Source organism: Xenopus laevis, chromosome 3L (genome assembly GCF_017654675.1).
Source record: "Xenopus laevis strain J_2021 chromosome 3L, Xenopus_laevis_v10.1, whole genome shotgun sequence".
NCBI lineage: Eukaryota > Metazoa > Chordata > Amphibia > Anura > Pipidae > Xenopus > Xenopus laevis.
Window position 1 is genome coordinate 134,365,629 of NC_054375.1, and position 22,940 is coordinate 134,388,568.

A 22,940-nucleotide genomic window follows, 5' to 3' on the forward strand; every position below is an offset into this window, starting at 1 on the left:
ACAAACCTTTCAGGACTGATTCTCACAGCTAGAAGATGCCTCCCCTGCATTCCCACCGGCTAAAACAGGGGTGTCCAAACTACGGCCCGCGGGCCAAATGCGGCCGCGATCCATTTTTAATTGGCCCGGCGCAAATTGCAAAAATATATACAGAATATGGCCCGCACATGAAACCTGACTGTAGATTAGAAGAGGCAGATTAACACGGAAGATAATGGTCGGCCCTGTATTGGATGAAGGGGAGGTGGGTAGGACACTCCTTAATGCGTGTCCCTTGGCCCCATTATCCAATCAAACAAGGGTCGGCATTCCTCAGCTAATTAGTTAATTTAGGTCTCCATAGCCCAGCCCCTGGCTATTACTCTCGCCTCAGTGGTGACGTTCCGCTCCGCTCACTACGGAACTTTAGGTATTATGGTTCTTGTCGCACTCCTAAAGCGCTTTCAGTTCTTCGCACAGCTGTTGCCATGTCGGTGTTTTGCACTAGTATCTTGCGGTAAAGAATAGACCGGCGGCACATAGGGACGGGGAAATACAGCGGGGAGCCGTGATCGCTGGTGATTGGGGTATTCTCTCAGGAAGCTATTCTAGATTGCGAGAATGGGGAGATATCGGTTCTATCTTAGCCTAGCTCAATAGAGAGAACTTGCTCTATTGCACGACAGACGTTCTGAGAGTTGTAGTTTTACCGTATCGGACTGCCAAGGTTTAAGGATTCCTGGCAAGCTGTTTAAGGAGGCAAAATATAGTTTTATTAAATGATGTTAATGGTTCAAAGAATGTCAGGCTGAATGGTCAGCCCCCAAATATTTTCACCTCACCAGATCTGGCCCTCGTTGCAAAAAGTTTGGACACCCCTGGGCTAAAATGTAAATCGCTGGCAGGGAGGCACTCAGAGCGATTTGTTTTCTGAAGTTGCCTCACGGAAAAATTTTGGGTGACTTCGGAAAATGAATTGAAGGAGAGGAGATTTGTCGCCGGGCAACTACACGCCCTGAATCTGCCTGTGTGCCCTGACCCTAAAAAGCTACAAGGGAGGCTCTCTGCAACCAGCGTGACCCTGATCCAACCTGTTCTTTGCCATTGATCCCCATTTTTTCTTTATATCTAGAACATATTCAAATAAAGATGACATTACATTTTGAAAAATGTCTCTAAAATTATTTCTTACTTTGATGTGCACAATAATATTCCAAGGTCATTTGCAATGGATTTGATTCTTTTGATTTGTTAGGGTTATAAGTTGCCCATACATAGGCAGATTTAAGCTGTTGGATCAGCCCCTTCCCTGCCCCTGTTTGGGCCCTCCCTGACAGCCTCTATGATATCTATGGGCAGCTTTGAAAATTCTGTTTGGCAACAACTGCATTGGCCCTTTTATGCTGTTCTCTCCTAACAGCCTCGATAACGGCCTCCATTATGATCTGATTGTTGGCCCAAAGGACAACCGATCGGATCATTAGCCTAATATAGCCCAGGACATATGTGGCTTACCCTTAGTGGTGTAATTAGAGTGTGCTGACCCAACCGCAAGAAAAACCTTCGAAGGGGGTCTGGCACATTGCAAGCCCCAACCACCCTCCACCACCCACAAGCCTGTGATCGCCCAGAAGCCAGGCACTGCAGCTCAATATTTCACTTAGCCAAATACCCTAAGCTGGCATTAGCCCCCTGCCCAGCCTGCACCCGGAATATTTGTGTTGACCCAGGTGCATGCACACTTGTCTGATTTTGGCCAGGGCCAGAACTAGGGGTAGGCAGAGTAGGCGGCTGCACTGTCACTGGTCGACTGAGAGAAGAAGGCAGAGAGCTGGTGGTCTAGGAGCGCTGGGGTGGTTTGTGCTCTGTGTCAGCCTGAGCCTTTCATTCACAGTTCAGTGGTTCAGCTGAGCCTGGCTGCCCTGAACTGAAGGAAGATTTTCTTCTAGTCTGTGAGTGTGACGCTTCCAGATTTGCTGTTGGCAGTTGGCACAGGTATGTAAGTTGGGGGCAATAGCCAATATGATGTGATATGATTTATTTTTGGCTGCTGCGCCTGCTGGCACAGGTAAAGATTCAGAGCAATATGCTGGCTACTGGGCATGGGCTTGTGTGCCAGGTACAGGGGGGTTGTATGATGGATGGCTGCTGGGCATGTTGGCACAGGTATTGGGGGCTGTATGATGGATGGCTATTGGGCATGTTGGCACACGTATTGGGGGGCTGTATGATGGATGGCTGCTGGGCATGTTGGCACAGGTATTGGGGGGCTGTATGATGGATGGCTGTTGGGCATGTTGGCACAGGTATTGGGGGGCTGTATGATGGATGGCTGTTGGGCATGCTGACACAGGTACCGTACAGGGGGCAGTATGGAGGCTGAAAAATTGCACTTTAATTTACTTCTCAATATTTTACACTATTTATTATCTTTTACTTGAAAGTTGAATGTGTTCACAAATGTAGTTAAATATTTTTTGTGTTTTTGCCACACAACATGAGCACTTTTCATATTTGTACAGTTGAATGTATAAATAGTGGCAGAAGGATTGGCGGAATACTCTGCAGCTACATATTCAGCTACCTCAAAACTGGGAGGGCTGGCAGTGGAAGGGCTACCTCATCGCTGGAAGGTTTCAGCTTATTGCATTATTCTCATAGGAGTTGTGTTAAAAGTAAAATGTTGTGGACATTCCAGTATTGGTGTTCAGTTTACCATTCATTTGCACTTTGGTTAACAGAATCAAATTATCCTATGTTATGTTTTTTTGACATTTTTCAGTTTATCTTATTTTTGTTAACAGTATATATTTATGTAAATGAAAAGTTTCATTTGTTAATATGTTGTACACTTTCTTGCTTTCTTTATTTAAAAACCGACATGGTAAGGTGGGAAATGGTAATGCAGGACTGGGGGGGGGGGCGCTGAATGAAGCTCTTGCCTAAGGTGCCAAACTACCTCGGCCCGGCCCTGCCCGCAGCTAAATGGCAGCTAGTAATCAGCACTTGATAATATGCAGAATAAGTACATTGCGGGCGAATTCTAGAGCTGAGATTAGAGTGGTACGTGCGGAGCGTTGGTGGCTAATCACATGCTCATTTAACATATTGATTTTGCCTTTAAACTTTGTATAGAAAGAATATGACCTGAGAGCAGAGAGCAAATACACAGAGATCTGGTTTGTGGCAGAAACAGTGGATGGGTAAAGGCAGCCTGGTTCTTAGGAGATCAGTATCTGGGCTGTTTTTACTGGTGTCAAAGCCCATGGCCCACAAACCATATATATATATAAAAGTATTTCTTTGCAGTTCCTTTTTTGAAAGAATAAATCTGTGGGAGAAGATGAAGTGCTTTATTTTCCCACTGCACACAGCTGCAGTTTTATGTGGCCCCATAGATTTCCCTGCTTGCACCCCTCCACAAAGTGAATTCTGAACACTGGTGCCCATGCACATACATTTCTGCCATTCCCTGACAGTAGATGAAGGTAACCCTGACACGGGTTTAATATATTTGAAGACTCTGTACACTGGAACGTAGAAAATCCATTTTGCTTCACAGTGACGTTCTCAAGGCAGTGAATTGTTTCCAGTGTGTATTTAACCTTCTGCTGATAATAAACTGACAACCAAAAACAGAATGTTCAAGGTGAGAGTTCATAATATAAGATAAACACAAGTTCGGGGCTAAACACGCAAGTGCAAAGGGCAGGTGTATCTGCATTCCCATGTCCAGCCATAGGGAAGAGGTAAAATCAACGGGAAAAGTTGTTCTTTAGGGGCGTCACTAATTTTGATTGGAGAAGTTGACAATTCAGCAGTGATAGCTCACAATTAGGGATGCACCGAATCCACTATTTTGGATTCAGCCGAACCCCCGAATCCTTCGTGACAGATTCGGCTGAATACTGAACCAAATCCTAATTTGCATATGCAAATTAGGGGTGGGAAGGGGAAAACATTTTTTACTTCCTTGTCACACAATTTCCCTCCCGCCCATAATTTGCATATGCAAATTAGGATTCGGATGGACAGAAGGTTTCGGCCGAATCCGAATCCTGCTGAAAAAGGCCGAATCCTGGCCGAATCCCGAACCGAATCCTGGATTCGGTGCATCCCTACTCACAATGATACACATGGAAAAGACACAAAAGCTATAGGGTCCTTTTACAGAGGCATTTACTCTTATATTCCCCTGCAGTGGCTTATTTAAATGGCATTATTCATTTTGGACCACATGCTACTTGGAAGGGGCCCAGGCAGACATTTCACAGACACCCTAGGGGTTAGGGCCTGCTAACATAGGTGTATAAGACACAATGATTTCTAATGCAAGTCCTGCTTACATTAATTAGAAAACTAACAACTTGCTATGTTCATACACCCTGGCATTGTGTCCTAAAATAACTTGTGCCCTTAAGTTCCTCTATTTCCAGCCAGTTTTAGCATCTGTAGTGCAGTTTCTAGCCCTGGAACAAGGAAATGCTATATCTCTGCCTGTTTGGTGGCCCCTACTGGTACAAACAAGAAACTGCTCAAATAATATCTGAATTTCTAGTGGTAATCCCATTTTCAGTTTGCGATGTGACATACATAATATTTGGAGGCTTTCACAGTTGTGTAGGGAGGGATATCATTCCCATCTGAGGCTGTCAGTGTCAAATTGGGCCTTCTCAGGCCCACCAAAGAACCTGACATCTGGGGCCCTCTCACACACTATGTAAAAAATGCTAAGGGCAGATCTACCAAAGTGCAAAGTGGCTAACGCTAGCATCAGTGTCTGCAGGAGCATCACAATTCGCTAGCAAAAGAGACAGACGCTAGCGGTCATTCGCACTCTATCGAATGGACGTTACTCCGCAAATTCACTAAAGTGCGGATTTTACTAAACATCTCCTCTTTTGCCTTCGCCACCTCAGACCAGGTGAAGTGCATTAAAGCAGCTAGATCTTCCTCAATCTTCTGTCACTTACATTATATTCTGTTAGCCGAAAATGTATCAAAGTCCAAAAAACGCTGGCGTCTTTTCCTTTTTTCAGCCTGATTGCCTGCAAAAGACCTCACTTAAACTTTTTTTTGGGTAACCTGTTTTCCACATACATATGGAACATTCATTTTACAGTAGGCTCATGTGTAGGGCATTATAATAACTCTATTGTCTTTATTTAGGTTCCCTGGGCATGTGTTTTAAAAAGTGTAATTTGTAAGTATATGTACCAACATTTAACATAAAGACGTCCATACAACTTTAAATTTCCTGCCCTATGCAAAATGACCTGAGTGCAAGATCCCTATCGAAGTTTGGCTAGGCAGAAATGAACGCTAGCGCATCTTCACTATCAAATGCATTGCTGAATTAGCGCTAGTGAAAACTCGCCAGCATTCGGCGGCCATGACGAAACTCCACATTTTAGTGAATTAGCGTAGTCTGAGCAAATTTTCGCCAGGCGAAGTGTTGTGCTGGGTGCGATGTTGATGCTGGCGAATTTTCGCCAGTTAGTAAATATGTCCCTATAGGTTAGGGGTAGCAAATGAAGGTTGGTTGGAGAGCCCCTCTGTTTCTCTGGCAGCCAGCCTGGTCCTGATTAAGAAAGAGAGCATTGTTTAACCATTTCTTGTGGAAATAATGTTTTGCCTAAATACATGATGATTAATTCAGGACAATTTTTAAATAAATAAAGCTATATATTATACATGTTATTGGCTTCTCTGTTTGTTAGCAATTTTATTATTGTAATGGTGCCAATTAGAAAAAAAAAAGAAAAAGTCCATAAAGCATATCTGGACTGACAATATTTTGGTACCGAAAAAACTTTATTTAGATGATGATAGTGTCCCTTTAAAGGAGAGCTACACTTAAAATCACGGTGGGTGCCAAAATGTTACCCAGAACGGATGCTTCTGTTCTCTACAAACGGCACCAGCTCAGGGGATTGCTGCAGAAATCCATCGTCTCCATCTTCTTCTGTGCCTGCCCACACCCAGAGGAAAGTCAACGGAAGGGGAAGAAGATTGTGGCAGATTCATTTCTACAGAAGTGCCCTGGGCTCAAATAATATCTGCTCTTCTCTTCTCCCTGCCCTCCCTTCGTGCTGCTCTTCTAATCTCCCTGCCCTCCCTTAGTGCTGCTATTCTCCTCTCCCGCCCTTCCTTCATGCTGCTCTTCTTCTATTCTTGCGCTCCCTTCGTTCTGCTCTTCTCCTCTCCCTGCCCTCCCTTGGGGGCAATTTCACTAAGCCGCGAAGCGCCGAACGCTAGCGTTAATTCGCTAGCGTTTGGCATTTTCGCTACTGCGCAAATTCACTAACGAACGCTGGCGTAGTATCGCTAGTGTTACTTCGCAACCTTAGGCCAGGCGAATTTTCGCTAGCGACGAAACTACGCAAATTCACTAACTTGCGCAGTGTACTGAACGCTACCTTTTACGCTAGACTTCCTTCGCCACCTCAGACCTGGCGAAGCGCAATAGAGTAGATAGGGATTGTTTAAAAAAAAAGTTAATTTTTTTTCTAAGTCCCAAAAAACGCTGGCGTGTTTTCTACATGATGGCTGATAGGCTGAAAAAGATTGAAAATTTTTTGGGGCTCCCCTTCCTCCCCCCTACATTTCCTGACTCATGGCAACTTACCTAGACAGTGGGCACATGTGTAGGGCAAAATAAAATTTTTATTTGCTGATTTGAAGGTTTTCTAGGCATTTGTAGTGCAGATACGTGTTCCTCCATTGAAATTTGAATTTCGCGCCGTATGCAAATTAGCCTTCGCTAGCGTAACTTCGCTTTATATAGCGAATCAACGCTAGTGCAACTCCGCAACCTTACGCTACCCCTGTGCGCAACTTCGGATTTAAGTGAATTTGCGGAGCCCTGGCGAAACTACGCCTGGCGAACTTCGCATCTTAGTGAATTTGCCCCTTGGTCTCTTCCCCCTTCCTGCTGCTCATCTCCCTCCCTGTTGCTTGTCTCTGCTCCATTCCTCCCTCCCTTATGCTGCTTGTCTCCTCCCCGTCCTCCCTCCATTCGTGCTGCTCGTCTTCTTGCCCTGGATCCCTTGGGCTGCTCTTCTCCCTGCAGCATGAAAGAGTGATGACTCACAAATAAATCTGAAACTAAAAGTGCCCATGTTTGCATGTATATAGTCAAGAGTTCAACTTTACTACATGGCCATGGATTCTTGTAGGGGCCACAGGGTTTTGACAGACCTTCCCATTGGAGCACAGGTGGTCTTCCCAGGAACCTGATTTATATTTATGGGATCTGGAAAGGGCAAAAACTGACCTGGAATTCAGGACTGCACAACAGGAGAGTGTTATGTCACACAAAACAAATGTTTCCATGGAGAACCTCACAACATATAGTCAGGCCCAAACTGCCAATCTGAGGAGTCAGACAAATACCAGAGGGGCTGCTGTGAGATGCCAGAGACACTCACTATATATTGGGCTTGTGGGGGGCTGTTTGGGCCTCTGTGTAATTGAAACGCCAGGGCCTATTGTGAATCCCAGTCCTGAGTTTGACTGTTGCTGCTGCTTCTGGATATGAGTCAGGAATATCCCTGTTCCAATAGTAACACATCAAACATGGACCCTAATTATATTAATTAATAGTGCAAAGAACATGGAATAAATTCAAGACTAGGGCCCCGCATTTCCCTTGTGATGTCACGGAGCTCACTGACTTCTCTGCTGCAATGCTAAAAATATTTAAAGGAACATGCGCCAAAACGACTTATTAAAATCGTCTTTCTATCACAAGTAACATCTATGGCGACCTGCCCCGCCCAACAGCAAACACAGCGTGGCCGCGCCGGACCAGGATGTAAAGATGGCTGCCTGAAGGCGACGTTGCCGGCACTGGCGTTTCAGGCCTCGCTTTGAGATGGATTTGATCTAATTCCTACGGTACAGTTATCCAATCATAACAGCAGGCTGTTGTCCAGAGCGAGGCCTGGTACGCTGGAGGTGTCTCTTGCCTATTTTGCTGTCTCTACCTGAACGTCATGTCTCCCCTCGATTTATGTTCCGGGACCTCAAAACCGTGGATGTTTCTGCTACTCCTTGGACTACTACAGCTTGGCTTATCAAGAGGACTTTATTTCCACATTGGCGAGACGGAAAAGCGGTGTTTTATTGAGGAAATCCCAGATGAGACCATGGTGATAGGTGAGCAGGATAGCAGTTACCATGGTAATCGTTCCAACGTGACCCCCTTAGCTCTTATTATACAGTCAGGGGCCGGGGCTTGTCTGTTACTATAGATACTCTGCCCACATGAGTGTCAGCAATGTCTGTGAACACAGAGATCAGATTGGCACCTCCCAAGGCAAGGCTGCTTGATGTCTCACAATGATCACTTTCTAGGAGACTCAGTGGGGCTCATTTATCAACACTGGGCAAAGTTACCTATAGCAACCAATCAGCGATAAGCTTTTTAAAGCCAGCTGCAAGTAGAACAATGAATGCAGCAATCTGATTGGTTGCCATGGGTTACTGCCCATGGGCACATTTGTCCAGTGTTGATAAATGACCCCCAGTGAATGCATGAACATTTCCCTCACTTATCACCCAACTCTATAACACTGTACTCTGTACCTTCCTGACACTGGGTGTGAGCACTTGCACTGCTGAAAATCAATATGGCCTAGGTCAAAATAAAACTCGGGATCTCATTGCTAGGCACTTGGCAGTAATGATCACTGACCCACAGTGTTCTGCTCATGAGCTTGTACTTAAAGGAGAAGGTAACCCTTTCAGCGCAAAACCCCTCCCCCCGCAGACCCCCTCCCTCCTGGCCTACCTCCCCCCCCCTGGGGAAATGCCCCTAACTTGTTACTCACCCCTCCATGCAGGTCCTCTCTTGCCAAGTTCACGGGCGTCATCTTCGTCCAATCGCTCTTCTTCCTGTATTTGGCGGCAAATGCGCAGTAGGAGGCATTTGCTAGTTTGATCTACTGCGCATGTCCCGAAAATCACAAACTTTATGAAAAAAGAAATCGGTAACTTTGGGCGCATGCGCAGTAGATCCAACCGGCAAATGCCTCCTACTGCGCATTCTCCGCCAAACGCCGATCAGTATAGGAAGAAGATCGCTTGGACGAAGAAGAAAACTTTTGGTATGATGTAGAGAGTGATATTCTGAGATAGGGTTGCCTGCTGTTCGGTTTCAGTGTCGGACTGGCCCACCGGGATACCAGGAAACCTCCCGGTGGTGGTGGGCCCTCTTGCTTCTAAACATTTAGCATATTTTATGGTCATTCCCTATTTCTTTATGGGAAGCAAATGCTTAATAATGGAAGAATATATTAATTTCCAAATATTCTTTATTGTTTTCCAAAAAAAAATAAAATAAAGCAGGTTGGTTATACAGCATACTTTCATTTAGCATACATATTTCTCTACGCGTTACCAGGTATACCGTTTGGGAAGGGAAAGGGAGGGTTGTTAGTAAGGATAAGGATATGGGTAGAGGGGGTATAGAGAAAAAGGGGATGAAATAGGCACTTCCTGTATTTAAACCAAAATCCTATTGTTCAAAAAACAGTGTATTATATAGTACAATCAGATCAGGTTTGGAAGAATATATTAAGTAGATATAAAAGACTAGGATAATAAAGAGGTTGAGTGAGGAGAGGAGGAAAAATAGTTTGGAAAGTGAGTCCATGGTCTAAGGTGGGCCCACAGTCTAAGGCAGGAATCCCCAACCTTTTTTACCCATGAGCCACATTCAAATGTAAAAACAGTTGGGGAGCAACACAAGCGTGAAAAAGTCCCTTGGGTGCCAAATAAGGGCTGTGATTGGCTATTTGGTAGCCCCTATGTGGACTGGCAGCCTACAAGAGGCTCTACTTGGCAATATACTTAATTTTTATGCAATTAAAACTCACTTCTGCCTAAATATTCAGAAGGGGTTTTTTACAGTGAGAGCCGTGAAGATGTGGAATTCTCTAATTCTAATATCTAATTCAATAGATAGCTTTAAGAAGGGGTTGGATAGCTTTTTAGCAAGTAAGGGAATACAGGGTTATGGGTAATAGCTCATAGTACAAGTTGATCCAGGGACTGGTTCATTTTGGAGTCATGAAGGAATTTTTCCCCCTCTAAGGCAAATTAGAGAGGCTTCAGATGGGTTTTTTGCCTTCCTCTGGATCAACTGGCAGATAGGTAGTTAATATAAAAAAAAAGGAAAAAAAAAGGTTGAACTCAATGGACATGTGTCTTTTTTCAACTTTACTTACTATGTTACTTCCAAGCCTGTAATTCAAAAATAAGCACCTGCTTTGAGGCCACTGAGAGCAACATCCAAGGGGCTGGTTAGTAACATGTTGCACATGAGCTACTGGTTGGGGATCACTGGTCTAAGGTTTTCTGGTGGGCCCCTGGCATCCCAGTCCAACACTGACCTGAACAGTTCGGTTTTTGTAAGGCCTGTTCGGGTCTGAACTTTCTGTTTGGTTTTCAGCCTTATGAAACCCAAACAATAATCTGGCCAATACCGTACACGAAAAGCATTTAAATTCTAAGATACTCACCTCAACATGGCTTAGTTACTATTAAGTGCAGTTCATTTCTTATTATCACAGATACAAAAAAAAAAAACAAATCTGTCAAAAATAAGTGTTTTTTTTTATAAATTAGCATTGCTGTATTTCAGAGCTTTCTGGATAACTGATTTCTCTATAATAGATCCCACACCTGCAGTTAAAGGATTGGGTTTAACTATGAAGCAGAATATAGATTAGGGTTGCAACCTGTCTGGTTTTGACAGTATTTTGAAGGATTTCCCAGGTCAAAACTTCCTGCCAAGCCATGTGTGGAGAGTCCCAACATTTTTCGTTTGGTCGATTGGACAGGTTTGATTTTGTCCCGACTGATCCCGCCGGAGCCCATTGCGCTCTCATCGTAATCTGATCGTTTGGCCATGGGGCCGAATGTTCAGATTACCCCCAATATAGCCATGTCCGTTAGTGGCAAACGAGCGTATCTTTTCGTCTATGGCCACCTTAAAAGTTAACCTAAAGGTGAACTTACCCCTGTACCCTCAAACAGCAATGTCTCGAACGAAGTATATGTGATGCTTTAAAGTGATGATTCACATTTAAATTGACTTCTAGTATGTTATAAAATGGTCAATTCTAAACAACTTTGCTATTGGTCTTCATTATTTATTATAGTTTCTGCATTATTTGCCTTCTTCAGACTCTTTCCAGCTTTCAAATGGGTCACTGACCTCATCTAAAAAACAAATGCTCTCTAAGGCTACAAATATATTATTATTTCTACTTTTTATTACTCCTCTTTCTATTCATATTCCAGTCTCTTATTCAAATCAATGCATGGTTGATAAGGTAATTTGGACCCTAGCTACCAGATTAAATTAACATTTAGTATAATGTAGCAATTGGTTTTCATTTTGTATTATTTGTGATTTTTGAATTATTTCGTTTTTTTTATTTTTTTTTATTCAGCAGCTCTCCAGTTTGCCGTTTCAGCAATCTTGTTGCCAGAGTCCCAATTACCCTAGCAACCATGCGCTGATTTGAATAAGAGACAGGAATACGAATGGGAGAGGCCTGAATAGAAAGATGAACAATAAAAAGTTACAGTAGCAATACATTTGTAGCCATGCAGAGCATTTGTTTTTTAGATGGGGTCAGTGATCCCCTTTTGAAAGCTGGAAAGAGTCAGAAGAACAAAGCAAATAATTCAAAAACTTTAAGAAATAAAAAACGAAGGCCAATTGAAAAGTTGCTTAGATCTGGCCATTCTATAATGTAGTATAAAAGTTATTGTAAATTAGAACCCCCCTTTAAGGCATATTCTCTATATTTAATTTATTCATTTCCTTCTACATTTTTCTGTCCCTTTCCAGGTAATTACAAAACCCAGTTATGGGACAAGCAATCTGAGACATTTCTCCCCTCTACCCCTGGTCTTGGTATGCACGTGGAGGTGAAAGACAGCGATGCCAAGGTAATGGCTGTGACCCCCTTTTCTGCTTTGTTTTTTGGATTGTAAGCCTCCCCCAGTCCAGCATTACTGGAAGGCATTATGTGATTAGCTCAGTAGCATACAGACAGTTGCACCTGTTAGTAATGTTACATTGTGGATGGTGGGAATCCTCTACAGCTTTAAAGGAAAACTATACCCTCAAAATGAATACTTGAGCAACAGTTTATATCAAATTAAGTGGCATATTAAAGAATCTTGTCATACCGATATATGTATTTTTAAGTAAATATTGCCCTTTTACATCTCTTGCCTTGAGCCACCATTTTGTGCTGGTCTGTGTGCTGCCTCAGAGATCACCTGACCAGAAATACTGCAGCTCTAACTGTAACAGGAAGAAGTGTGGAAGCAAAAGACAGAACTCTGTCGGTTAATTGGCTCATGTGACCTAATATGTATAGTATGTTTGTGTGCACCGTGAATCAGATGATCCCAGGGGCGGCCCTTATTTTTTAAAATGGCCATTTTCTATTTATGTTTACCCAATGGCACATACTACTAAACTATATTAATATGAAAATGGTTTATTTACATGAAGCAGGGTTTTACATATGAGCTGTTTTATGCAATATCTTTTTTATAGATACCTACATTGTTTGAGGGGTATAGTTTTCCTTTAAGTACAAGTTAAAGGAACACCAAAAGATGAAAGTGTCCTAAAGTAATGAAAATGTAATTTACTGTTGCCCTGCATTGGTAAAACTTTGTTTTCTTCACAAATTCTAAAATACTTTATATAAACAAGCCACTGCGTAGCCATTCAAAGCTGAAAAGGGAGAAAGGATACACAGCAGATAACATATAAGCTCTATATTATACAATGGGATTCTTCAGCACGCATCTGTTATCTATTTGTGTATCCTGTGCTTGAATGGCTGCCCCCATAACTACACAGCAGCTTGTTTATATAAACTATAGTAGAGTTTATGAAGCAAATACACAGATTTTACCAGTGCAGGACAACACTGCATTATATTGTTGTTCCTGTAAAACACTTTCATTTTTTGGTGTTACTGTTCCTTTAACACTCGTCCAGTCTAGAAGAGGATCTTGCCACCCACAGCCCAACTGATCCTGCTTGCATAAGGCCCCCTTGGTCAAATTCTGTTCTATATTACACATTATGTGAGTTTATATTAAGGAGCATTGGTATTTCATTGTGCTTAATGTCTCTTTTAGGTCATCCTATCCAGACAGTATGGATCTGAAGGGAGATTTACCTTCACGTCACATATGCCGGGTGAGCACCAAATTTGCCTTCACTCCAACTCAACACGAATGTCTTTTTTTGCCGGAGGCAAGCTGGTAAGGCCAGAATAATGTCCTTCTTCTGTATGGATTTGATGGGGGGGGGGGAGTTTAAGAAGCAGCCTGACCCAACCGTGTAACTACTGAATACCTTGTCAGCTTCCCTAGTACCTCAGGCAGTGATGTGCCAATTCTACAGATGCAGATGTTGTAGTTGTGTGGCTGAATATGCTTTGAATTGTAAAATATCTGCAAGGGAAATGACTGGAATTCTACAGTTAGGTCCATAAATCGTTGGACAGAAACAACTTTTTTTCTAATTTTGGTTCTGTACATTACCACAATGAATTTTAAATGAAACAGCTCAGATGCAGTTGAACTGCAGACTTTCAGCTTTAATTCAGTGGGTTGAACAAAAACACTGCACAAAAATGTGAGGAACTAAAGAATTTTTTTAACACAATCACTTCATTTCAGGGGCTCAAAAGTAATTGGAAAAGTTAAAAAAACTGAAAATAAAATGTTCATTTCTAATACTTGCGTGAAACCCCTTTGCTGGCAATGACAGTCTGAAGTCTTGAACTCATGGACATCACCAGATTCTGGGTTTCCTCCTATTTAATGCTCTGCCAGACCTTTACTGCAGCGGCTTTCAGTTGTTGTTTGTTTGTGGGACTTTCTGTCCCAAGTTTAGTCTTCAACAAGTGAAATGCAGCTCAATTGGGATCAGATCATGTGACTGACTTGGCCATTCAAAAATATTCCACTTCTTTGCTTTAATAAACTCCTGGGTTGCTTTGGCTGTATGTTTTGGGTCATTATGAAACGCCTCCCAATCAATGTGACTGCATTTAGCTGGATTTGAGCAGACAGTGTCTCAGAATTCATTCTTGTGCTTCTGTCCTGTGTCACATGATGGATAAACACTAGTGTCCCAGTGCCACTGGCAGCCATGCAGCCCAAGCCATCACACTGCCTCCCAAATGTTTTATACACAACTGTGCTATGCTTTGGATCATCAGCTGTTCCACCCCTTCTCCATACTTTTTTCTTGCCATCATTCTGGTAGAGGTTGATCTTGGTTTTATCTGTCCAAAGAATGTTTTTCCAAAACTGTGCTGGCTAGAGGTTTTATATATTTTTTTTTTTTTTAGCAAAGTCCAATCTAGCCTTTCTATTCTTGATGCTTATGAGTGGCTTGTACCTTGCAGTGCAGCCTCTGTATTTACTTTCATGCAGTCTTCTCTTTATGGTAGACTTGGATATGGATACGCCGACCTCCTGGAGAGTGTTGTTCACTTGTTTGGCTGTTGTGAAGGGGTTTCTCTTCCCCATGGAAATGATTCTGAGATCATCCACCACTTTTGACTTCCATGGACGTCCAGGTCTTTTTGCGTTGCGGAGTTCACCAGTGATTTCTTTCTTTCTCACGATGTACCAAACTGTAGATTTTGCCACTCCTAATATTGTAGCAATTTCTCGGATGGATTTTTTTCTGTTTTTGCAGTTTAAGGATTGCTTGTTTCACCTGCATGGAGAGCTCCTTTGACCACATGTTGTCAAAGGCTTTAGTTCCTCACATTTTCATACAATCTTTTTGTTCAACCCACTGAATTAAAGCTGAAAGTCTGCAGTTCAACTGCACCTGAGTTGTTTCATTTAAAATTCATTGTGGTAATGTACAGAACCAAAATTAGAAAAAAAGTTGTCTGTCCAAATATTTATGGACCTAACTGTATATCAGTGTGACAGTTGTCTTATACATGAGACTGAACTTCTTCTGTTTATCCATCTCACTCCTTTAGATCACATCCCAATAGGGCTATTTGGTCTCTTATCTGCATGTTTTATTTGCAAGTATCTTTTAATGCAGCGCTGAAACTTTATTTGCTCTTTATAAAAAAAAAAACTAGCCAGAATGTTTCAACATGATTTGGGCCTCCCTTTTTCTTTTTTTCATATGTTTCAGAGAGTTCACTTAGACATCCAGATCGGGGAACACACCAATAATTACCCGGAGATTGCAGCAAAAGACAAACTGACAGAGCTGCAGCTTCGGGTTCGACAGCTGCTGGATCAAGTGGAGCAAATTCAGAAGGAGCAGAACTACCAGAGGGTGAGGGAGGGAGCAGCATGGTGTACAAGGGCTTTTCCCTTTGTGAAGGTGCAGAAAGAAATGGTTGTGGAGGAAGGGATAACTGATTGATCCCTGTACAGGAGGGAAAAAGTGGAGCATGGGATGGTTTGAATCACCAACCTGGGAAAGAGATATGATAGGAAATCATGATGTGGGTTTAAAGAAAACACTGCTTGTCCTCTGATCTCAAGGCAACTTCTTTCATGTTATAAAGCTGCCTCTTTGGGGCAGTGGCACACGCTGATACTGGGGGGAGACTAGTCGCCCAGCAACAAATCGCCTCATATTTGGGCGACTAATCTCCCCTAAATGACTCCCCCCCCCCCCGGCTGGAATGTAAATCTTCAGTGAGATGGCACTCGGATCGCTTTGTTTTCCAAAGTCGCCTCACGAGGAAACTTTGGGCGACTTTGGAAAGCCGAAGTGATCCAAGTTCCATCTTGTCAGCAATTTACATTCTAGCCGGTGGGAAGGCATTTAGAAGAAGAGGCGATTTGTTGCTGGGTGACTAATCTCCCCCCAGTAGCAGCGTGTGCCACTGCCCTTGAAGGAGAACTAAAGCTTAACTAAAGAAGTAGCTAGAAATGTTGTACCAGCCCAAGGCAACCCCAGGCCTTTAACAGGGAAGATCTGTGTCTCCAAAGATGCCCCATTAGCTCCCCATCTTTGTTATGCAGATTCACTGCACATGCTCTGTGCTGCTGTCACTTACTGAGCTTAGGGACCCACTCACAATATACAGTACACATAGAATAGAAATGTCACAATATAAGGCTGATTAGTAATTAATACAGATAATTACTACATGGCAGCACAGAAACCAGTGCAATTAGCATCAGAATCTAATAATCAGCCCTGTAGCATCAGCTTATATTACAGACCAACCTCATTTTCTGCTGGATAATTAGTGACGAGCCCTAAGTTTAGCTTCTGAACAGCTGCTCAGAGCCCACTGAGCATGTGAGTGTCACAGACACTTTCCAAGATGGTGACCCCCTGTGACAAGTTTGAAGTCCTGGATCATTGATGCTATTGACAAGCTGAAACTTTAGGCTGGTGCAATAAGTTCAGTATATAAAATATTGCATTTTTACCCATATTCATTTCTAGGGTTTAGTTCTCCTTTAAATCTAACATGCCACTTTTTCCTTTTCAGTACCGAGAGGAGCGGTTCCGACTGACCAGCGAAAGCACCAACCAGCGAGTCCTGTGGTGGTCCATTGCCCAGACCCTCATCCTTATTCTGACAGGCATCTGGCAAATGAGACATCTCAAGAGCTTCTTTGAAGCCAAGAAGCTGGTCTGAAACCTCTTACGTTGTACATTTACTTGACATGTCTCCAGACATACGCCCACAACACACCAATAAACATACCCATGCGGCACATACCCACGTACACAAACTAGCTCACACAAAATTCCAACTAATAACAAGCCAGAAATGTGTGTTTGTAACTGACTCGGCTCAGGTGATGCCACTACATTTTATACTTGTATAACCGTTTTTCTGATGGGAGGGTACAGTCAGAATGGTGGAGTGGCTAACCATCTGTACTCATACAGTATGTTCTAATCTGCCCACCTCCGACATTTTGGCAGTAATATTACCATGCTGAGAAAGTATTCTCCCCATTGCCTACCTCTATGAGGTCTACAGCAGAGTGGCATCCATAGAGCAGTGTTTCAGTTACAATTAGGGATGCACCAAATCCAGGATTCGGTTCAGGATTCAGCCTTTTTCAGCAGGATTCGGCCAAATCCTTCTGCCCGGCCGAACCAAATTTGCATATGCAAATTAGGGGCGTGGAGGGAAATCGCGCAATTTTTTGTCAAAAACAAGAAAGTAAAAAAATTACCCTCTTCCCACCACTAATTTTCATGTGCAAATTAGGATTCGGTTCGGGATTTGGCCTAATCTTTCACAAAGGAGTCGGGGATTCGGCCGAATCCAAAATTCAGTGCATCCCTAGTTACAATGTACACTGATATCCTCCATATATCATAAGTCATGCCAGAAGAGTTGAACCCGTTGCCCAATAAAGAAAGTTACTTGTTAAGTGCTTTGGTGACTGAACAGTGCATTCCTGTGTATGCTTGCTTCTCTTTATCCAACTGAGAAAACAATGACAACATTTCTACCAATCAGAACTGTTCTTACTTCTCCACTGCACGGCTGCACACACTTCTAAATATGGCAAACATTTGAAATGGTCTATGGCAGCTTTGTAAGATTTATCAAGTACTTCTGCGTCTGCTCGTCGCCGGTTTTATCCCTAGTCCAATCTGTATTGTAACTTGAAAATGAAAATAATGGACTCATTTGCTGCAAGAGACTTAGAGGGTTATTTATTAAACTCCGGATGCCAAAAACCCGAAAAACTCATGGTTTTTTTACTATAACATTTTTAGTGGGGAAAAAAAAACTCGAATTGTTCGGGATTTATTATACCCCGAGGATGGGAAAAGTCAGAATGCGAAATCCGGCATCTCAGAACTGCAGAGGTTGCGTATAAGTCAACGGGAGAAGCCCCAAAGATATCTGCGCTGGGTCTCATGCAATAATCTGAAGATTTTGTGGTTTTTGAGACAAAAATCTGAAATAAAAAATTCGGTTTTCGGGTGGAAAATCCTAAAATTCCTACAATTGGTTTTTCTTTGGGTTTTTTCCCACACGGAACATTTTCAGGAAAATGTATTGATAAATACGGGGGGAAAAAACCGGTGTGGATTTGGTCGGAGTATTTTTTAGAAAATAGTGAGATAAATTCAGACTTTAATAAATGGGCCTCTTAGTGAATGTTTCTTTTAAAGTTGGGGGTATATTTCTCAAAGAGTAAAGTTAGAGATCGCCACAATCCTCTAGAGTGAAATTCCACCACTCGCCATTCATTCGTATTTATCAAAGGATGAACTTTCACATCCACCCATCGATAAATCCCATAGCAATGAATGGAGAGTGGCAGAATTTCACTCCAGCGACTGTGGCGATCTCTTAACTTCATTCTTTGATAAATATTAGGGATTCCGGATTCGGCCTTTTTCAGCAGGATTCGGCCGAATCCTTCTGCCCGGCCAAACCGAATACTAATTTGCATATGCAAATTAGGGACGGGGAGGGAAATTGTGTGACTTTTTGACACAAAACAAGGAATTAAAAATTTTTTCCCCTTCCCACCCCTAATTTTCATATGCAAATTAGGATTCGGTTCGGTATTCGGCCAAATCTTTCACGGAGGTTCGGCCGAATCCAAAATAGTGGATTCGCTGCATCCCATATAAATATGACAGTCCGGTCGTGTCGGATCAACGCTGCGACTTCATCCGACAATGCATTCACTTACCTTATTTCCGTCGCATGCGATTTGACGCCAGCGTTTTGATGCAGTGCGTCGGATTGCACCGAAAAACGTTTGTGAAGTCCTACCCTTACAGTGATGTTCTGGTAGCCATTCCCACACACCTGTGATACATGCAAGCTTGCCACGTGGCCGGTATTTTACTGGCCTGGCCGGTAAAAATAATGATTGAGGCCAATGTTATTAATAGAAAAAAAACGGCAAGAATAAAGGAAGGCCGTTATTTTTTTCCAGAAAAGGTGGCAACCCTAGATACATGGGAAATTGGGAATATCTGCCAGCAACAGACACTAGATCATGTATATAGTTCAGATAAGCAGTAATATAATACCTGGATTATTTTGTAATAAAGCAGAATAATATTGTTTTGGGGATATGTATTTATAGCAGGTGTGGGGAAGGGGGGGATTATTGTAGTTTTAGTGCCAATTTCAGTTTTTCTGTCCACTGTCCGCAAATACATAATTGACATTCTAATACAAAAAGAATCCAATTGCAGTCAGATAAGCAACACATGGAAGGAAAGGTTCACAAGAGGCTGATCTAGAAAGAATTCATAGAGATGGTGGGATTCAGCCCACTGGTTTTCTGTAGCCAACACAGAAGTACATACCGGCCAGATCTGCAGCTGCAAATACAAGTTTCCTTGCACAACTTGCTGTACAGAGACTGGCTAAATGTATGGCAGATCTAACACACAGGGTTGTTGTTAATAGTTTGTCAAAAACACTTGAATCGGAGGCGCTATTTTTGATTGTAATAAAGGAGAGTTGTGACCATACCATCTCTAAGTGTAAGTGGAATCATTTAGTCTGTGTTTGGGAGGGGAATGCATGGTTTCCTTATGTTTAAGGGGTTGTTCACCTTTAAAGGGCATGTCAAGTCTAAAATAGAATAAGGCTAGAAATGCTGTATTTTGTATACTAAATATAAACATGAACTTACTGCAGCACAAGCCTAATCAAACAAATAATTTATGCTTTCAAAGTTGGCTACAGGGGGTCACCATCTTGTAACTGTGTTAAACATCTTTGCAAGACTAAGACTGTGCACATGCTCAGTGTGGTCTGGGCTGCTTAGGGATCATCATAAACAAAGCTGTTTGAGTTCTGCATGGCTGGGAAGTAAGGCGGTGGCTCCCCCTGCTGTTCATAAGTATGATTGTTTCCCTGCTCAGCAGTTAGGGACCATCTGGCAATTCCTATCCACAGCAGTAAATGAAGCAAGAATTACACTGCATAGTCAGGTTTCTTATAAAAACGGTAAATATTTTTTAATTAAACTATATTGGAGATAGGTTTCTTTTTCATTAAAGAATTAAAAATAGGATTTTATTTTTTTGCCTTTACATGCCCTTTAAAGTCTATGGACGTCAAAAAAATTTTGTTGCGCGGCGAAATTGGTTTGACGTGTGTCTTTTTTTTTTGACGCACGCCGCCATACAAGTCTATGGACGTAATTTTTTCTGCGAAACGAGGCGAAAAAATTCGCCCATCCCTAGTTACAACGGCTCTATGCCAGATGTATATTGAGTTATAAACCCAAAAACAAGCAACCTCACAGAGGCAACTTCGGGCGACTATGGAAAACGCATCGCCGCTTGTGGTTTATAGCGCAGGCGACTTTTCATTATAGCCTATGGGAAAACATACTGAGGCAGTTCGGGGAGATTGTCACTCAGAAGACGAGGCGATTAGTCGCCAGGTGACAAAATCTCCCCGAATCTCCTCTTGTGAACTAACCCTTAAGGAGTAGTCCAGATATGTAAGTAAGATCTAGAGTCTAGACAGTGATATTTAAAGACAGTTTTGGTTGTGATTTATTTTTTTGTTGTGTTTGTCAGGCTTGGGACTGTAATAGCTATTAAGGTTGCTAGGGCTTACTTACCTAAGTAACTGGGGGGCCCAAAGTTTCTGATGGGGTCATTGCCTGCACTGGATAAGATTTTACCCGTCACTAGCACTTGATATCACAGTGTGTGTGCCACGGCCCTCGGATTAAAGGGGATATTCACCTTCCAACTAGTGTCCAAATGTGAAACCTTTAAGTTATTTTTTAAGTATAAAATTACAAATTCTAAACAACTTTTCAATTGGTCTTCATTATTTATTTTCTATAGTTTTTTAATAATCTGCATTTTTCTTCTGACTACATCTTTCGAATGCGGGTAACTGACCCCGTCTAAAGAACAAATGCTCTGTAAGGCTACAAATGTATTGTTATTGCTACTTTTTATTACCCATCTTTCTATTCAGGCCTCTGCTATTCATATTCCGGTCTTATTCAAATCGACACATGGTTGCTAGGGTAGTTTGTACCCTAGCAACCAGATTGCTGACATTGCAAACTGGAGAGCTGATGGATAAAAAGCTAAATAACGCCAAAAACACAAATAATAAATGAAAAATAATTGCAAGTTGTCTCAGAATATCACTCTCTACATCATACTGAAAGTTAACATTTTCCTAATTGAACTTGTTTTTTAAAAAATAATGGGTGCCTATCACTCTGCAGGATTCCCAAGTGAATGGCACAGGCCTGTCTGAAAGTAAACATCCCCTTTAACACAAACACAGGCAATGTTTGCTCAACCAGTAAGGTATTTATTTTCATCATTTTACATCTACAATAGACCAGAGGGAACTAACTTCTGATTGGTTCCTCTAAGTTACAGGTATGTAGCAAAATGCTGGTGGTGTTGGTTCAGAATTCAGTTTATAATGGTGTTATCTGTATTTCTATAAACATTATTTATGCCTTCGAAGTGCCTGAGGCTTTGACTGGCAGCCATTAATTGTGAACTAGCTCAGTGGGATTAGGTTTTATTATGTACAATGAGTCATATCTGACAGTGATTTACACTGTTCCCTGAGTAACACAAGTAATATGAGAGCAGCACAGACTAACTGCTAAATTTAGCTCTGGGGATGAGATGGAAAAAAAACTGGGCTCGTCCGGGATTTGAACCCGGGACCTCTCGCACCCAAAGCGAGAATCATACCCCTAGACCAACGAGCCAGCTGATGAGATGCTTTGGGATTACACTTAAGTATCCAAGGTCCATGAATGTTCCATTATATTCCATTTAAAAGACACGGAAAGCCCAACAAACCTATCTCATAGGAAAAGCCTCAGTTATGCAGTGCTGCTGAATTACCTTTTCATGTAGCAGAAGCTTCTTTCCTAAACTAGAGCCAATTACTTGAACTGCAATTACCCAGAAAGTGTCTCTCTGTAGCCAAGACTATGATTCTGCGCATACAACACTAGCAGGGGATAGGGTTGGCACTGGGATTGGGTGAATTTGACCTGTTTCGCCAAAAATTTACCGCCAGCGAAATGTCGCCAAATGGGTGCAGCGAATTTTTTTTGACGCGCGTCTTTTTTTTTTCTTTGACGCACGCCACCATAGAAGTCTTTGGGCGTCATTTTTGCGGAGAAACAAGGCGAAAAAATTCGCCCATCCCTAGTTGGCACCTTTTGAAAAAACTTTACCGCCCAGTGGTGGGGGCGGTAACTAAAGGGGCGGCCTGTGATGCAAAAAGGGGTGGAGCCATGGGGGTTATGCCACAAAAGGGGTGGGGCCATGCCACGAGAGGACCAGATGACGAAGAAAAGGTACATTTCTATAGGAGGGCTTTTGTTAAGGGTATTACAAATTACTGGCAGCTACATTGCCGGTAAATTTGTAATACTGGCCCCGGCAGGTGTTTTACCGACTAGGCGAGTAAAAAACTGGTTGGGTGTCAAGCCTAGCAGGGGATCTGGAGCATTTCAAATGTACGCGTCAAGACCCCAAATGCCCGCCTTCAAAAGTAATTCAAATCACATACAGTGTCCAGTTGCTATAGCAAAGGAAAGGATAGTGAAGGAGAAAGAAACATGGCAGCAGCAATCACTAATGCAACAACTGTATGAAGTAACAATTAAGTGAAAAAATAAGTTAGCGACTCATTTCAGCAAAAGGATATCTACCACATGGGCAGATATATATATATATATATATATATACATAGACAAACACTCGCACTCTGATCCAGTCTTGGAGATACTGTGGGTGCTGGGTCAAAGCTATATATACAGTATATATATATATATATAAAAACCTGGATGAGTCTGTAAACCCTAAGTGATACCAGCCAATTTGGTAAAGGGGCTGTTCACATTTGAATTAACTTTTAGGGGCATATTTATCAAGGGTCGAATTTCAAATTGAA

At 42.3% G+C, this 22,940-nt stretch overlaps 1 protein-coding gene and 1 non-coding gene across 2 annotated transcripts; one reads left to right on the top strand and one right to left on the bottom strand.

Annotated features, from left to right (window-relative positions):
• The first annotated feature begins 7,784 nt into the window (after window positions 1-7,784).
• tmed4.L (transmembrane p24 trafficking protein 4 L homeolog) lies at window positions 7,785-17,424 on the top strand. Its single transcript, XM_018253461.2, has 5 exons — window positions 7,785-8,139; window positions 11,846-11,946; window positions 13,162-13,287; window positions 15,200-15,346; window positions 16,524-17,424. Exons 1-5 carry the CDS (start codon window positions 7,977-7,979, stop codon window positions 16,671-16,673), a joined length of 687 nt encoding a protein of 228 aa, XP_018108950.1. The 5' UTR covers window positions 7,785-7,976; the 3' UTR covers window positions 16,674-17,424.
• Window positions 17,425-21,669: 4,245 nt separating this feature from the next.
• Window positions 21,670-21,741, bottom strand: trnap-ugg. Its single transcript has one exon. It is a non-coding gene; the product is annotated as a tRNA-Pro (tRNA).
• Window positions 21,742-22,940: the final 1,199 nt, after the last annotated feature.

Coding starts and splice junctions, on each gene's coding strand:
- tmed4.L (XM_018253461.2), top strand. CDS start 7,977: ATGTCTCCCCTCGATTTATGTTCCGGGACCTCAAAACCGTGGATGTTT. Junction 8,140..11,845: donor AGATGAGACCATGGTGATAG/GTGAGCAGGATA, acceptor GTCCCTTTCCAG/GTAATTACAAAACCCAGTTA. Junction 11,947..13,161: donor TGAAAGACAGCGATGCCAAG/GTAATGGCTGTG, acceptor TGTCTCTTTTAG/GTCATCCTATCCAGACAGTA.